The sequence below is a fragment of the Numenius arquata genome, chromosome 8, assembly GCF_964106895.1.
Source record: "Numenius arquata chromosome 8, bNumArq3.hap1.1, whole genome shotgun sequence".
Lineage (NCBI taxonomy): Eukaryota > Metazoa > Chordata > Aves > Charadriiformes > Scolopacidae > Numenius > Numenius arquata.
In genome coordinates this window covers 8708657-8725091 of record NC_133583.1, presented here as the reverse complement: position 1 = coordinate 8725091, position 16435 = coordinate 8708657, and the positions used below count along the sequence as shown (strand labels likewise).

The following is a 16435-nucleotide window of genomic DNA, read 5'->3' as shown; positions in this document are numbered from 1 at the left end:
TATGCTTTCTTTAAGAATGCACTTTTCGATGAAACTTGACTATAAAGGGCTAGAGTGAACCTCAGTAACTCTTCAGCTTTGAGGCCTGGAAGAAATTCTGCTCTCAACTACACAGAGGGCAAGATCCACACCACAGGGTTTGGAAACGCATGTGGAGAATCTGGCTGGCGCTCACAGCACTCTTCCCCTGCCAAAAAAAAAAGAAAAATGTAACGCTGTGCCTTGTGTGGAAAAGCAGCAATTGCCTTCAAATGCAGGTCTACCTCACTAGAGAACCCGAGGAGCTCGTTGGGATGAGCGGGCTCGGGAAAGAGTATGAGCAGGCAACGCCACCCTCAGCAACAACTCAACCTCACCCGGAGAGGGTTCGCTCTTCCTTGGCGCAGTTGGGCTAAAAAGCCCCAAAAGTTCGCCCAAGCTATTGCCAGATGTGGCCGGCCTGTGCTCAGGGGAGCGCGGCTGCTCCCGCGATCGCTTTCACAGCGCTCGGTGCCGCCTCAGGCCCCGCGCGCCACGCCTCAGGGGTAACGGTCACGGCACGAGACCGCCCGCCGGCAACGGCTGGACCCTGCCTCCTCTCGCTCCTCCAATCCCAGCGGCGAAGGCGGATCCCGACGTCGCCTGATCCCGCCTACCGGGGCGCCACGGCGCCAATCAGCGCCCACGGCTAGGCTCCACCTTTCCGGCCGTCTCCATGACAGCGGGGAGGGGGAGACGGTTAAGGCGTCGTGGGGACCATGGTGGGTGGTTGCTTTCCTTTTCGAAGCCGGCGAGGCTGAAGGTAAACTAGGTCTGCGTATTTATTGATTTTTCTTCTCGGCCTTCACCCCCGTCAATCCTACAAGATGGTACATTCCGACGGGCTCGTAGTTCCTTCGTTCCTTCCCCCCCCCCCCCCCCCTTTTCCAATGGTAGGGCTAAGGGCGGCTCCTGCCTGCCCTTGGCGCGCGCCGCCTGTGGCCCCTGCTCTCCCGTCTCCTCAGGGGTGTGGGATTGAGGGGGGGCCCGGCCCCCTTGACCTCAGGCGACTCCTGAGGGACCTCCCGAGGGCTCCCAAGCAGCCTGGGGCTGCCGGCGGTTCCTGGCCGGCAGCGGCCCAGCACGGCTTCCCTCACGCCTTGGCAGTGAAGCAGTCGCCCTGGGGTGCTGCGGGTGGAGGACGCCCGCACCGAGTGCTTGTTTATTTATAGTTTGTAAGCTAGGCTCCCCTGAAGAAAAGAGGTGCGTGCGGTTGCGGTCCCCCCCTATTTTAGTTTCTCCCATTGCCCGTAAAGGCCTCGCCTGATGAGGGTGGATCTTGCCTGGTCTCACAAACGGCATGAGGGAAAGAGGGCAGAGGGGGTGTGCTCCTCACTAAACGAAGGGGAAGCTTCAGCAACGCATAGGCCAGTATAGAAGTATTTTTCAGAGTGCGGGGAAACGTGCATCCCTAGAAAATGGGCTCTCCTGAAGTTAGAGTGCACATGTAAATAACTTGCTTCAGAGTTAAGTGTGGATCTTTTGACAGAGAGGAGGCCTTTCCTGATGTTCCTGTATCTTGATGAGATCTTTTAGTTCTCCCACCCTTCAACACTGTGAACATGTATTAGGGTCTTCTATTTACTTTTACTTCTTACGAAACGGTGCAGTCACCTCTGAGGTGAAAAAATACTGGGCTGTAAAACACTTGGATGCTTCTGAAAAGTGCTGTAGGATCTTGATGTGCATGCAGCAGCCAGTTGATTTCCTTCATATCTCAAAAAATCAGTAAGATTTAAACAATTTAAGCTGTGTATCCTGTCGTGTGCTGTGTTACTGAAGAGCTGACCTCAAGAAGTTTTCACTTAATTTTTCCAGCACTCAGTAATTAAACTGGTTTAATAGCTTAAGTTACTTAGTTTAATCATGTCTGTACTTAAACATAGATTGGCTATGAACAAGACACTGTATCTGTGAGAGGTAGTTATAAAAGATACTTGCAAGTATTACTTTGTTCGAATTAACATGACAAAAGCCAGAAATCACTAATGTAAACAGTAATACACAAATTATACAAAAGCACGTAGTTTCTGTGGGGGGTTGTAAGCATCTGAAACCTGAGAAAAATTAATGCAAAATTTGAAACTTGAAAGTCAAATTTTAGTTGTCTCATAAATTATTAGAATCTAGTAAGATTTTCCTAAAACGTGAACATTGGTAGCGTGCATGTATTCAAAGTGTGATGTAACAATGTCTTGCAGTGAATATTACAATTTATAAACAGGTGTCGTGTAGATAACTGATATAAAAATATAATGCACAAACTTTTCTAACACGGAATTGTTTGATACTGAAAAGCGTATGTTCATGTATGTCTTTAGAAGATTTTAATTTCACTTGGTTTTCCTTTAATAGAGTGACAAAACTGGGGCAAAGGACTGAAAATGTCATCCTATTTGGCTCAGGAGGTTCACCTTGCTAGAAGACATGAAGAGATGTAAGTAATTGTTTTGGTGCAGCAGCCTGCCTGGCAGCGGTTTGTCTTGAGGTCCTTCCAGACCTCTCTCACTGTGAACCATCCTGTGAACAGTGAATCCGAGCTCTGTACAGAGCACGGTGGTATTTCAACAAGGGGTTCGTGTTCCAGGAGGTGGCACTCTTCCTTCATGAACTATTGGAATTAGCATCCTTGATTGCCGTTAAGGGTATTTAGGTTGATGAGGGTTTTGACTTCAAATAGTGGTACTGGTTTAACTTCTCCATTGTTAACCTCCTGTCACCGTTAAATTCCTATTTGGGGAAGGTAATTGGATTCTCTCACTCTGTGTCTCAATTATAGAATTGCTTCTTTGTTGCCCTGTAAACTCAGATTGTGAAGCCAATACAGTAATGATTCAGAAAAATCTGCTTTTCTTGTAACAACTAGTACTTGCCAACTAGCAAGAGTAGTACTGATCAAGTCACCCCAACTCACCCTGCCTTTCCTGTTCTGGGAGATTCAGTGCTTCTAAGCACCTTAGCATATGAGGACTGCTGGTTGCAACGTTATAGCTTCATACAAGCACAGCAGGTGGTGGCTGCCTGTACCTTTTCCCTCCCCCAGCACACCCACCCTACAGCCGGCTTAATTAGCCCCATAGTTTTGAGAAGACTGGGTAAGGTAAAAAGGTTATTTTCTAGCTCCTGAGCAAAATGTTCTACCCACTTAGCAAAATGTTTTCCTTTGTAGACTGTCTCAGAGATCAGAGCTGCTACAGCAGATGGAGACTTATCTAGGAGACAAAAAGACTAAAAAGACATGGCAAACTCAAGCAGCTGATGCAGCTCGTAAAAGGAATGCAGCACTTTTAAATGTAAGTTTCTGCAACTACCAGGAACCGCATTGAAATGTCATGGTTATGTAGCTTAAAGAATTTTTTAAAAAGTGTTTGCTCTATAGTTATCATTTGAATTCTCCTATATAAAGTACCCTCTTCTGGAACTTGACCAAAAGTATTAAATGACAAGTCTTTATTACCTGGTGGCATCGTTACCTATTTCCCATGCCCTTCTTATGTGAGCCTCGTGGTGGCAGCTGCTACTATCCTTTTTTTTTTTCCCTTTTTTTTTTTTTTTTTTTTTAAAGTACATGTAGAGATGCCATACATGCTATTACATGTCTGCCTAAGAGAACTTAGCCTGACAAGGCTCACAGCACCTTTACACTTTTATTCAAGATATGGGAATATGCTTGGAAATAGGCGCCGACCAGCCTGTAATGCTTTTAGTCCAGAGTAAGAATGGTGGTGGGAAGCTGTGGAAGAAGTTTTCAGTTTAATGTTTTTCTTTGAAGAGGTGTAGAATGACTTCAAGAATCTGACTTGCAAGTTTGTAAAAACAGTGTTTGGTGTTTCTGGCTCTTCCTAGTGGTGATGCTGTTAATAATATTAGTAGCTGTTCTACATACCTGTTGTCATATTTAGGTGAGATTTATGTTTCCAAGGTAAATTCAACAGACATTTGAGAATGGGTAATTAAAAAGATCTAGGTTTGATGGCAGGGACTGGAATGCTAAAACCTCTTTTAGAACCTCTAGCTTACGGATGTGAGTTTGAAGAGATTGCACTTGGCCACTGACATGAGCATGCATTTGAAAAATGTTTGTTGGTGGTTCAGGAAACAGCAGAAAACCATACCTCTTGTTCATTTGTTTTAAACTCTTGCTTATTAAGGATCCATTTTGCATGTATTGTGTTTACTGAAACAATGTTTTACTCTAGAAAATGACAAGATTAGTTTGTGTCACTGAAAATTTTTTGTTTCTTCATGCAGATCCTGGTCAAGATTTAAAATGTTCGCATTTTGGATGGGTATAATTCTATTGCAGGCCCTCTTTGTATTTAAAGGGAAGGTATATTTAGGGAGTGGCAGACAAGGCAGAACAGTTAATCAGAGATGCCTTCTTAACTACTCTGTGACAAGGAAGATTTTTCACCTTGGACCCTGGTAAACTGGTGTATTCTGGGCTGGGGCAATCAAACTGCTCTGTGGTGGGTATAGACGAGTGTAGGTGCTTCAGAAGGAGGCTGAGGAGAGGTGGATGGTTTGTTTATTTTTTCCATAGTTCGTGCTCCATTGATTTAGTAATTTCAGCCATTATGATTCCCATTTTCCATATCCACTTTATAGTAGATTTTTATTTCATAAATATAGTTGTGTATAAATTATTGTATTTTATAACCACATTCTCAGTTAACGTATACAGGCGAACATAATAAATGCAGGGTATATTTCTGCATGCTGAAAGCTTGCTGTATTGGAAATGTTAACAATAGCTCAGACATATACAGAGTGTAAATATTTTTGCAGTTAAACAGATATTTGCCATCTTCTGTCACATCCTCAAAATTGTTCCTTTCAAGTGTCAAAAATGTTGGTGTTTGTACGGGGAAAAAAAGCAAAAACATATGTATCAAAACAAATTCTGTTGCAGGATAAAGTAGCATAAATCAGTTTAAATCTATTAATTTTATACTAGTTTTAACAGGCATGCACTCCTGCAGATGCTTTCTGATAACAGAGGAAAACAAGAAAAAAAAAAATCTATGCAGAATAATATATGAGAAGCTTGAAAACAAGACTGATTAATGTGCCAGCTTCAGAATATTGTTCCTGATACCAGGCACTGTACATTTCACAGTTACCATGTGGAGAGTTGTTGATTTGGCCTACTCAAAAATACATGGACATGATGAAGTGTTATTTTTTTATTTGCATTTCTGTTTTTCTGCATGTAAGCAAAATCGGTTGTTTTCAATATGTGATCATAGCAAAAGACATTTTTCTTCCTCTCTGCTAGTTGATATTTACGCACAGGAAAGCATTTCAAAATTAATTTATTTACTAATCAGTCGGAAGCAAGGAACTAAGCATTTCTTTTTAACTGAATTTTTAACATTATAAGCCCTTGCTCAGGATTTTAACATAATTATCGTGGTATTTTCCTTGATGTCTTTAGAGGGAGACTGCAGATTGGGGAAATCTGTATCAGTTGGTACTTATATAATATTGTTGTAATAAAAGCAGAAATTAGACTAGTATTTGTAATCTATGACCTTTATTTGTTGGTAATATTTCTTGTGTTTAGAAATATGTCTTACTGTGCAACAGCTTATAACATGACATAGAAAATAAAGAATATGCTATATAAAAGTATTGGGAAGGTAATTTAGACCAAATTTGCTTTCCTTCACAGGCCTGTAATTCTAGAATTATTTAAGTGGGATTCTACCAGACTGATATCAATATAAGTGACAGCTGAATTTGGTCCCCTAAAAGTGATGCATGTGTCATGCATTCCATTTTACCTCTGGGGAAGGGTCTTGAAATGTTTTCGTTCCAGTCCTTGTGGTTTTAGGGGAAGCGTTGTAAGATGCTCTCTTTTTTCAGTACTGTGACATATTAGATTTGCTGTTTATTCTGAAGAAGTTTAAACTGCAGATGTATTTATTTTTATGTTGATGATGGGGATTTCTTTTTCCTACAAAGCTTAGCGGTTGTATAGACACATAAGAAGTGCCATCTAATCTTTCAGTAGTTCCAGTTATTTTCTAAAGCATGCTACACCTTCCAGCAAAAATTTCTTTCACTGTCTGTCATTAAATCAGGATTCTGAATGACAATAGACTGCACAACATACGAACTAGAGTGAGCAACGAAAAGACACATCCAATGTCTAGGCTATGCCAAAGTGACCTTCTCTACTAAACATATATGCACAACTGCTGTCTCCTTTCTTGCCTCAAAGACACTCATTTCCTATCACCGTAAATTTTCCAATGACTTAGCTGAGTATAGAAAGAAATAACGAACTTGATTGGTATTCTTCCTTCCTGTGAAAATTCCTGCAGGAATTAGGAAGAAGGAATCAGAAAGGAGGAAAATCCTATGGAAGAATATGAAATGAACGTTACTGATTGATCCTTCTTTTCAGTATGGTGACAACTTCTCCAGACGTAGTCTGAGCCATACTGATAATGAGCTTCATTTGGTGCTATTTGTGGTGTATCTGGTCTAAGTACATGCATTAGAGAAATTCCTTGCTTAGGTTAGTTAAGTCTGTATTGTCTTCTGTTATTTTGACATTGTGACTTCAAATGGGGTCCATCTTTGCCCATATTTCCCCTCCTGTGTTTACTCCCTGTTAGTTTTTTCTCACCTGAAAAGGGGCAGGCACTTGCTGCTTCTGAGGATTTGGATAAATCTGAGACTTGGTTTGCTCTTTCTCAGAATCATTTAGCTTCCTACAAGGGTTTGCACTTTGCCATAGAAAAGGGAGAACAGTTTTGCTTAGATTTGGGTTGTACTTATGTACAAGAGAACAGTCAGGCTGTAAAAGGAATTAATGAAGTAGAATAAAATGAACACTGTAAATTGAATTAACTGAGTGTATCTATACCAATAACTTGAACTTCAGCTAACAGTGAGACTGGTTTTTTGCTTTTATTAATCATACTCTACTGAATTTGAGTCATATATTTCAAACTAAACTTGAGTTGAGCACTGTTTACTTATTGATGTATTCAGATTGGCTAATATTCAATACCAGTAATCATGTTTGGTCTCTCTTGTGGATGTGCTCCTCCAGAATCTCACTCTTCTTTTCAGTGGCAGTGGTGGTGAATATTTGGGAAGTCCCTTTGGGGAATTTCCTCTCTCATTTAGTTTTTCTGTTGTACTCTTCACACCCGCTCTCTGCTCCCAACTCTGCCATCTGCTATACTTTCTTTCCCCCTCCACTCTGTTCAGCTTTGGCTTCTTCACACCCCACTCCCACGTCCCTTTCTGTCTCTCTTCATCTGCCCACCACTCAATCTCTTCAATGTTTGGGTATGGAACTAAGCCCACAAGAACGGGTCAGAACTTTAAAGGGGGAGGGCGGTTAGTTTGGGGGGATGTTTTGATTTGTTTGTTGATGTTGTTTTTTGGTTGTTTCTTTTTTTTAAAATGTATTTAGGCCTATGTGAATCCAGCACACATCCACTGGACAAGCAGAAACCCAAATACTGATTTATTTTTTTTTTGTAAAAAAGCTATGTGAGGTGCATTGTCATCCAAGTTTGTCTGGTGAACAGCTTGCTGCAGCTCTACATTTTTGTGCACATGTTATGCATGCATATTAGCAAGTCATCTTTGTCTTAAGGAGTAAAGATCTTGCACATAATTTGCCTAGTTACTTTACAGTTACAGTAGCTAGAATACATACTTCAGTCTTCATGCAGCACAGAGAAAACCATTCTGTTCCCCCCACATTTTTGTAAGTTTTAGAGAAGAGAATTTAACTGTAATATACCCTAGTGTCCAGAAACAATAATGGTATTTTGCAGCAACAGTTTTATGTAGTCATGATATTTATTCTTGTATCAAAAAGGTACAGCAAACATATTTAGAAGCTGTAGGATGTTAGTCTTACTAGTACAAGTTGGATTTCAGACTGACTAAACAGAAAGATTTGAACTTCAGTGTTATTATTTGAATGCTGTTTAGCTGATATGAATTCATTTAATTAAATGTCTTTATGTGAGTGTGCATTTTCCTTTTAATATTCCCAGTGTTTGTTTGTTTTTAAAATGTACTTTGCCTGTGTTTTAGGATATAGAAGCAGCAGAAAAAAAGCTGCAAGAAAGAGTGTATTTACTTCCACATCCTGATACTGTTAAGTTAGAAGTAAGTCCTCGAACTCTGTCTTTTCATTTGCTGTTTACCAAATATTTTGCTTTTTTCCCCCGAAGCATGTTCTTAAAGTGAAAATAATTGATTTTAAAATCCAGTGACTGGTATAGCCAAAGGCCTGTGTACTGTGTGGCAAGCTGAACCTAAATTCTGGGGCAAGGTCCCTAGATTCTGGAGCATTCTGGTGGAAATATTTAGCAGCTTTCAGATCTGTACCAACTTCTGTTTCAAAATGAAGTCAAATATAAAAATGAATATTGTGAATATCAGAAGATTACTGTGTTTATGTCAGATCTACTTAGTTTGTTTTATATGGTCCTCCCATTTTCAGTTTGCCACAGATTGTTATTTTCACATTTCAGGGTCAACAGTTTATCATCATGAACAGAGAAATTTTTACTTCTCAGGGTTATTTTATGGTTGTCTGGGAACTTATGAAAAGTACTGCTACAGTAGGAATACTCGATTTTTGCTGAAGTGATGAGTGAATGATAAGGACAGAAACAGTCCTGGGAGCAGCAACTGGAGCACAGCTCTTCCTGTGCAAACTAAACACCTCAACCACGAGGCTCCTGACTCAGATTCCCACTTGCGTTTCTTGCACCAGTGGTTTGTGGGTTCTTCGTTGTGTGGTGGTTTAGTTTCCACAGGTATAGTAGCACGGAGCGGCCCACGCTAGTTTGTGTGCTAGGGCACTATCAAAGGAGGGGAAAGGTATAGATTTTAGCGCTGTCAGCCTGTGAAAAGAGGTGTACTTTACATTAGTTTCACACCTGCTGGGCAAGTGTTGTAATGCTTAGGCTATTACTTAAATGAGAGGCATCGCTTCTTGTTCTGGTGATTAAAGTTTTTGTCTGTCATTGCATTTTGTAAATAACCTACTCCTATCCGCTGTAGTGTGACAGGATGCACACTGAATATGCCCAATCAGTGATTTCTAATTTTTTTTATACATATTTTAGGCAAAAGGGTACATCTTTTCTTAGATACCTGTACGTCTTGAATGATGCTAAGAGAGATGCCAAACTACTGATATTGAACCTATTCTGACGTGAGTTCAGAAGTAGTTTTAGATTCCTTGGGGACTTTCAAGGCACCTCTAGAGTCGTTTGGATCAGTTTTGGACAGCTTCTCCCTCTGTCCTGTGTCAGGGGTTAAGCTGCTTGTGCCATGTAGACCAAAGTCCACGCAAATTGGAGAATGCAGAGCAATTGCTTATGGCTGCAGAGATGTCTACACACTGCACCAGTGGTTGAATTTTAGAGAGAACAGAGTTGCTATTTGAAGGAGAAGATACTATTTCAGCCTTTTTTTTATACTTCTAGAGAAGAGTGCTATAAATAGTGGAAAAAGAAAACTTTCTTTCATGGTACAAAATTCTTGTGCATGCTTTGTTCCAAAACACTTCTGAGCATATTTCACTCAGCCATATATGTGTCTGTATTAATATACTTTGAAAGTTATGGCTATAATGGATCCCCAGCTTGCTAAGTCGGAGTAGTTTTGTGTGACAGCACATATGCTTGTCAAAAAAGATTCTTTGAGTAAATCTGTTGAAGAAAATATTTTTGTAAATCTGCAAGAGCTGTAGTTATATCTGAGTTACATGTAAGGATCAAAATGATTAGCCAGGAATCTAATACTCTGCAGGGAGATGTTCAGTTTTGTGGTACGCTTTTTCTATGTTATATACTAAAACAAGTAAAGAAAACAAGGTTCAATACGTATGTAATGTAAATGTTTTCTACTACAAAATTACTCTTTCCTGAATGGACATCAATGTCTAAAAATACTTACATTGGTAGATGGATTAAAATGTTGGCTTTAATACAACTCTTCGATCGCATTATTTTGTGGTGGGGGGGAAAATAGCATGTGGCACTTAAAATTTTCTTCAAAATCCTACAAACACCAAAATTGTCCTTAGGACACCAACACAAAAATGATGAATGGTATGTCCATTCCACAGATTAAAAAAAAGAAGTTAAATTTATTACTCAGAAGCACAGGGTAATGCAGAGAAAGGGTTAGATAATCCACAGTGGTTTCCCTAGACCACATGATAATTATACAGATATTTTTTTTTTTTTTAAACTTGTGATCCAAATACTGGAGCCAATTACTTTGTCAGTGATTTATCACGTCTAAAATTTTACTCAAATATTATGAACTACATTACGGCAAACTTTTCTAGGATAACCAATTTACATAGCACTTTCCGTTTATAACATTAAACAATTTTTTACACTTCAAAATTAAATTCCACTAACATATGTACTTAAATATAAAAGCTGCTTTTGGAAAAGTTTATTATCATGGAAAATATTTTATTAAAGGTACTGTGAGGGTCTAAACTAATCTATTGCTTACCACAAGAGGGCACTTTCAGTCACTTCACAGTTCATGCTGCAGAATGAAATCTTTCAGGCTGGTATTTTGTATCATAGAAGAGATTTGAAATTTCATGCTTCACTTGTGAGGCAAGATTTAATAATGCATGTCATATCTATATTGTTTTTAAACAGGCTGACACAGATTTTGAAATTAAGTTTATTTTTTCTTATATCTTTCTCAGACTCTCTATTGGGCATCAATAAAAGAATCTCTTCCCAAGTGGGAACAGTTTCTTTTAGGAAGAGCAGAAGTTCCTATTGGTTTTAAGAAAATGAAAACTACAAACCAGAACATAAGCAACCCAGAAGAAGATTTGCAAAAATAAACACTTTAGGTTGACTTTGTTTTGTAATTTATGGCTTAAGCAGACAAGATCATCCAGATCAGGCAACGGAATATCATGCCATTAAATTGTAATGTAAATCATATAAATGAAAATTAACCATATTGGATAATTTTCTTCCATTGTCACATTGTATATAATTCTTTGTTCTGTATTAGAGAAGCAATCCTCAAAGAGGCTTTTAGGATCAAAAGCGAGGAACACGGGTATACAGAAACCCCCCAAGGTAATTGCTTTTTCAGTTTGAGAAGAGTTTTCGGTTATTTTTAGTCCTCCGCTACATATAAGTGCGATATGTAAGGACAGATTCATGCATTATCTTTCTTCACTGCAGTCATCTGTGCTGTATGTCTCTCTGTGGATGAGGGAGAAAGGAGGAATTTACCGTTAACAGGAAAGGCAAGTTATTCACATGGGGCAGAGTAGCCTTGGTTTAGCACCAGGAACCTGTGTAAAAACCTTCATGAGAGCAGTTGTAGAAGGAACACCTTGTATTTCTGCATTTTGTTTTCTCTGATTTTTGTCATTGCCACTTTCATTGCTTCTACACCTCATTCCAGTAACCACTGCTGCTTTTCCCAACCTCCTGCTGCCTACTTTGTATTTCCTGTCTAATGAGTGGGGAAAGACAAAAAAAAACCCGAAATAAATGTGTAGGGTTTTTTGCTACTTCTATAGGCTGCTCTTAATGCTATTTTCTTTATATAGACATAATATACAAGTGAGAACTTTTGCTTAGGCATGAAAAGTTTGAAAGAAGCAAACTGAAAGGTAGCTGGCAGTGGCTGTCCAAGAACCAAGTACATATAGAACTTGAGGAGATAATATTTTAATTTTCAGCCGTTGAGCAGCTCCTCTGCTTCTTCTACGGAGGTGCAGTATCAGTGAGTTTTGATTGTACAATGGGCTAACTCTGTATGGAAATGTCACTGCTCTAGTGCACTGCTTTTTAAAGTATCAATTCAGTGGAAGATGCTTCCAGGTGTGTGACTTGGCCTGCAGAAATTTCATCCTTCCTAAGCAGAGGAAACCTAGGAAAAAAACAAAATATTTTTTAAATTAAGAACCTGGACTTGAGTCAATATATTGTTAAAATTTGATCTCTCATACAACAACAAACTTCCACCTCCAACCTTGAGGTAGGAGAAAAAAAAATTACCTCTGCCAGTGTTTGAGGTTATGAAAATGTAATTATTACAAATTTTGGTAAGCTGAAAGTGAACTGATCTATGCATCTCCATGCTACGTAGAGATACATTTTTTAATAGTAGGGATATTTTAATGACTTTCATTGAAACTGAGGTACTTTTTAGCAACATTTCTCATGAATGTCCTGGCTGCTTTGGATCTGTGCACTAAAAGCTTGTGTTCATTTAATTAATTAAACATAGTTAAGTTATTCACTGATTAGCTGTTGGTGGGGAGTTTGTGTTCCCATCAGAACTAGAGAACTAACTTCTAGCTGCAAACTATAGGAAGTTTGGGTAATCTTTAAGTACCAAAATCTGCAGACACTGTTCTCCCTGAAATTAGGCACTCAGTTTTGTCTGAATTTAAATTAGCTGAAGAATCACTGACACAATAAAATCAAAACTTCAGCTGCGATATAAAATTGTTGTGTATTTTCAACGGGAATACTAAGAGTTCATTTAAAACTTTTTCTATTGAAGTGTCCATTAAACTGATAAGTTTTTACAGAAACTGCCATCTTAGAAATATCCTGTTGAGTGGGTGTTGGTGTTTGTAACAATAACGTTGTTTTCATAATATGTGATGGCAGATTAGCACGCTTCTCTGCAGTGTTGTTAACAGTTGTAATTAAGGAATAAACAGTAAAGGGTGTCAGTCCGATGACAATTTCATCTATAGTGTCACAATACAAAATGTCACAAAATATTAGAACTGTTATATAACTACAAAAATATCAAATTAGGCTTTCATCTTACAAGCAGAGAGTTTTTTTTTAAAAAAAAAAAACCTGGCATAGAGACCATTGCAATTTTATACCTACTCAGTGTTCTGTCACAAAGACAACTTGGTAATATTTTCTTCTGTAAGATCACAATGTGGTTCTCAATCTGATTTAGCGGGAATGTGTATGGATCTTAGAATTGTAGAGCTCACATTTAAAAAGCAAATAATTGGACCCAGTTGAGCAGACAAGAAGGAAAAAGCTATTACACACCATACCCAAAATGAAGGGATGGATGAGCAGTTAGTTGCTAACAAAGACAAGGATTCATCCTGGTCTTTGCATCCAAAGGGAAATCACTTAAACTAAAATCTGTGCCCCTAAGTACTTTATACGTGTGAATAATCTGGGTCTTTATCTCTTTGGACTCCGCCTAAACAATGGGACACAATGCAGATGCTCACTATCTCCTTGCCCCTTTTGATTTCCCATGGAGGGAAGGCTGAGCGTGTGGGCTAGGAGGGAGGGCAGCTGGACGGATGAGGATTTGGGAGTGTGCTGTGAAAGGCACCTGCAAGCAGTGTTAGTGTAGTTTCTGTGCCACACTTAACTGCTCAGATACTGTGTTTCTGATTATTTTGTTGTTATTGTGCAAAGATATTAAGATTAAAATTAAATTCTTATTTTCATAGAAGGAAATTACTTGTTGGTTTTTTTTCTGCAGCATAGCTTTAGAAGCAATAGGGTAGCTAGCACGTGGAAAAATATATAGGAACATATCCAGAAAAGCAAAAAATGAAGAGAAACATTTAAAGCAGGAATGTGTATAGGTGAGTGCTCTCAGAGACAAGAGCCATCATGTTGGCTTGTGGTCTGATATAAATAAATGCAATTACATATGAGTGTGAAACAGCACAGCAGTAGGGGCAGGGAGGCACACAGCAGGGCCATTAAGGTACAGGAGCGAGTGTTTCCTGATTTGGCACAGACCTCGGGGCAAGCAGTGGCAGGGAACACAATTATATGGTATCTCCTGTTAGTTTTGTTGAGTGCACAGTTTTACTACGGCTGAGCTAGCTTGCCACTTGCACTTCTATAGCTACAAATTTGAGAAAGCAAATGTTAGTTAAGCTTAAGTCTTTAAAAACCTACACTTTTTAATATTTTTTTTTAATCCCCAAAATGGATTGATACCAGTAGTGTTTAATGTCGGCTTTAAATGAGATCTTTAATGGGTATTCTTCACCAAGTCGAAGCTGTTACTTCAAACATTGATTCTGTGTAGTTATCCCCATCTCGTCCCAAGCTCGTTTATGTATATAAATAATATATATCATGTATATATCTTACATTATATATGTATCTTATGTAATTTCCTTCCCATCTTGGGTAAACGTTTTTTTTCCCTTAGAACATAACCTGCTACTCTGCATTCCTGACTTGCTGCTCTCCTGTTTGTGCTAACATGTATGTATATGTAAGATGCAATGGTCCTAAGAGCCTGTTGCTGTTTCTGCTTTTCCAGTGGGTAGGGGAAAGCAATTAAGAGGAGCAGTAAGGAAAACTAAAGGCTTTGCCTGTTTCTAAGTTAATCTTTGAGTATCTTACAAGAAGAAATAATTAATAATCCTTTTTTAGGTTTAAGCGCAGATGAGTAACAACAGTACTAACCCAGGAGCACAGCCTGTTCACCCATCTTGTCACCTCTACCATCACATTCCCGAGCTTTTTACTTTCTCAGTTATTCTGGCTGTGGGGGCAGTAGCAGAAGGCATGTTAGTTTTCCCTAGGATAAGAAATTTCTTACTCTGCAGAATCTTTCTCGAGCCTATTAATTTCATTTGAGCGTACATATGAAATAATAAGAGGGTTTAGACATGTGATATTTGACACACTGCAGTATCCTCTTGATTGTATTTATTCAGGGTCATGTTTTCATAGAAGTTGGGAGCTAGATTTTAGGCTGAGCTTCTAGTTCCTCATTCCTGGCTTTTTCATTCACATAGAGCAGGTCAGGGATGTAGATGCTCAGCTTGAGCTTGTTGGGACTGAAAAATAAGAAAACCAAATTTGAAATGGAATGTACTTTTAGAGGTTACATCTGAAAGAAAACATTATTTACTCCATAATGGCAATTTTCATAATATTTTAATAGTTGTGTTCAGATACAACTTGACCTTAAATATCACCCCAAATGCAAGCTGTTTTAACATATTTGTAATGCTAAGGTCTTCATTACTGTAATATTCTGTTTGCTCAAGGATTATAATCCATGGATATAATGTGTTACAGTTGAATAAAGCTTTGATCCTCTAGTCACTGCCTCTTGAATTTTAGTGTTATTGCACGTACGAGTTGGATGTAAATTGGTGCATGCTGTAGCCAAGTGCATAGACAGTGATTACGCCAGTGATAAATACTTTGCTTAGGTATGGTGTTTGTTTTCCTCTGACACTGATGTGAAATACTAATCTTCTGAGTGAAGATTAGAATCTCAGAAGTTTACTGCTGAAAAATCCAAATGTGATGAAGCCCGGATCGATTATTTGCACTCCTCCTGTTGTTTCGCAGTAGCTGTGTGCTAAATTACTTCAGCGATGCGATTACTAGCAAGATATGGATAGCGATATTTAAACCCTTGCGAAGGAAACAGGTGGAAGAAGAAAAAAAAAAAAAAAAAAGAACGGTTCTTTAGTGCATCCTCCCGCGGTGTCAAGCTCTTTGTCTTTGCTGTAAATAGGGTGATTTAAATTGGGAATTTGCTGCTCCTTTTTAACACAGCTGAAACAGCTCTTGAAAATGCCCTAAATTGTACCCGCTGTGTATGTAGTCTTCCAGTTGTATCTTTTCGATTTGAGTTTCTTTGCGTACGTTTTTAACGCATACAGATAGGAAGTCTGCTCGCTTCTTCCCCTAAGTTTTATCACTAGTGATGATGATCTTAAAAATAAATGTGTGGTGTTCTTTCTCCTTACTCCCAGTCGTATCACCTACCAGAGAGCCCTAATAGGCAACAAAATAGTGTGAGACGGTATTTACATCACACTTTTGAAACAGATTCAAGCAGAGCCAGCTGCCGTAAGATTATTTTACGAATATATCGCAAATTAATAAAAGGAAAATTTTGCCGTCCTGTAAGTAAATTGCAGTCTCCTTGACTAATCACATAGCTTGAAGCCGCAGCAAATTAGTACCTGCCTCACAGCGGTGTTGGGAAAACCTAATTTTGGTTTCCAGACTTGCATTTCTTTACCCATTTAGTTTGTATGTGTTCCCAATAGCTCCGTTCACGGTGCTCTAACTGTTGCTCCATAAAAGCTTCCGGAGGATCATTTGCTGGAGCGACCCACACGCCCGCAGCTTTGTTAAGCTCCGTCTAACCTGCGCGCTTCCCCGGCAGCCCCGGGGCTCTGCCCGAGGGGTAGGGCTGCTCCCAGCTGAGGAAAGCCCCAGCCGAGCAGCTGTGTGGAAGGGAGAAAGGAGGGGGGGGGAATAATAGAGCATTTTTCTGTCGTTTCCCAGTGCGAAACGAGATAGCTCTGGGCTCGGGGAAGGGCTGGGTGGGAGGAAGGACAGGGGGGCGGCCGTTTCGGGGGCGATGGGGCTGCTGAGGAAGT

At 39.4% G+C, this 16435-nt stretch overlaps 1 protein-coding gene across 2 annotated transcripts; it reads left to right on the top strand.

The window, feature by feature from the left end:
• The first annotated feature begins 681 nt into the window (after positions 1-681).
• CEP15 (centrosomal protein 15) lies at positions 682-15132 on the top strand. 2 transcript variants are annotated; one of them, XM_074151911.1, is made up of 5 exons: positions 682-781; positions 2374-2455; positions 3188-3311; positions 8089-8163; positions 10745-13514. In XM_074151911.1, exons 2-5 carry the CDS (start codon positions 2403-2405, stop codon positions 10886-10888), a joined length of 396 nt encoding a protein of 131 aa, XP_074008012.1. In that variant the 5' UTR covers positions 682-781; positions 2374-2402; the 3' UTR covers positions 10889-13514. The 2 variants fall into 2 exon arrangements, with proteins under 2 accessions (XP_074008012.1, XP_074008013.1); XM_074151912.1 differs by lacking the exon at positions 682-781 and adding an exon at positions 914-1221 and having other exon boundaries at positions 10745-15132.
• The last annotated feature ends 1303 nt before the right edge of the window (positions 15133-16435 follow it).

What these genes read in the sequence shown, in the direction of transcription:
- CEP15 (XM_074151912.1), top strand. Translation starts at nt 2,403, where the DNA reads ATGTCATCCTATTTGGCTCAGGAGGTTCACCTTGCTAGAAGACATGAA. An exon ending in GGAATGCAGCACTTTTAAAT is followed by an intron (nt 3,312 to 8,088) that starts GTAAGTTTCTGC and finishes CCTGTGTTTTAG; the next exon opens with GATATAGAAGCAGCAGAAAA. An exon ending in CTGATACTGTTAAGTTAGAA is followed by an intron (nt 8,164 to 10,744) that starts GTAAGTCCTCGA and finishes TATCTTTCTCAG; the next exon opens with ACTCTCTATTGGGCATCAAT.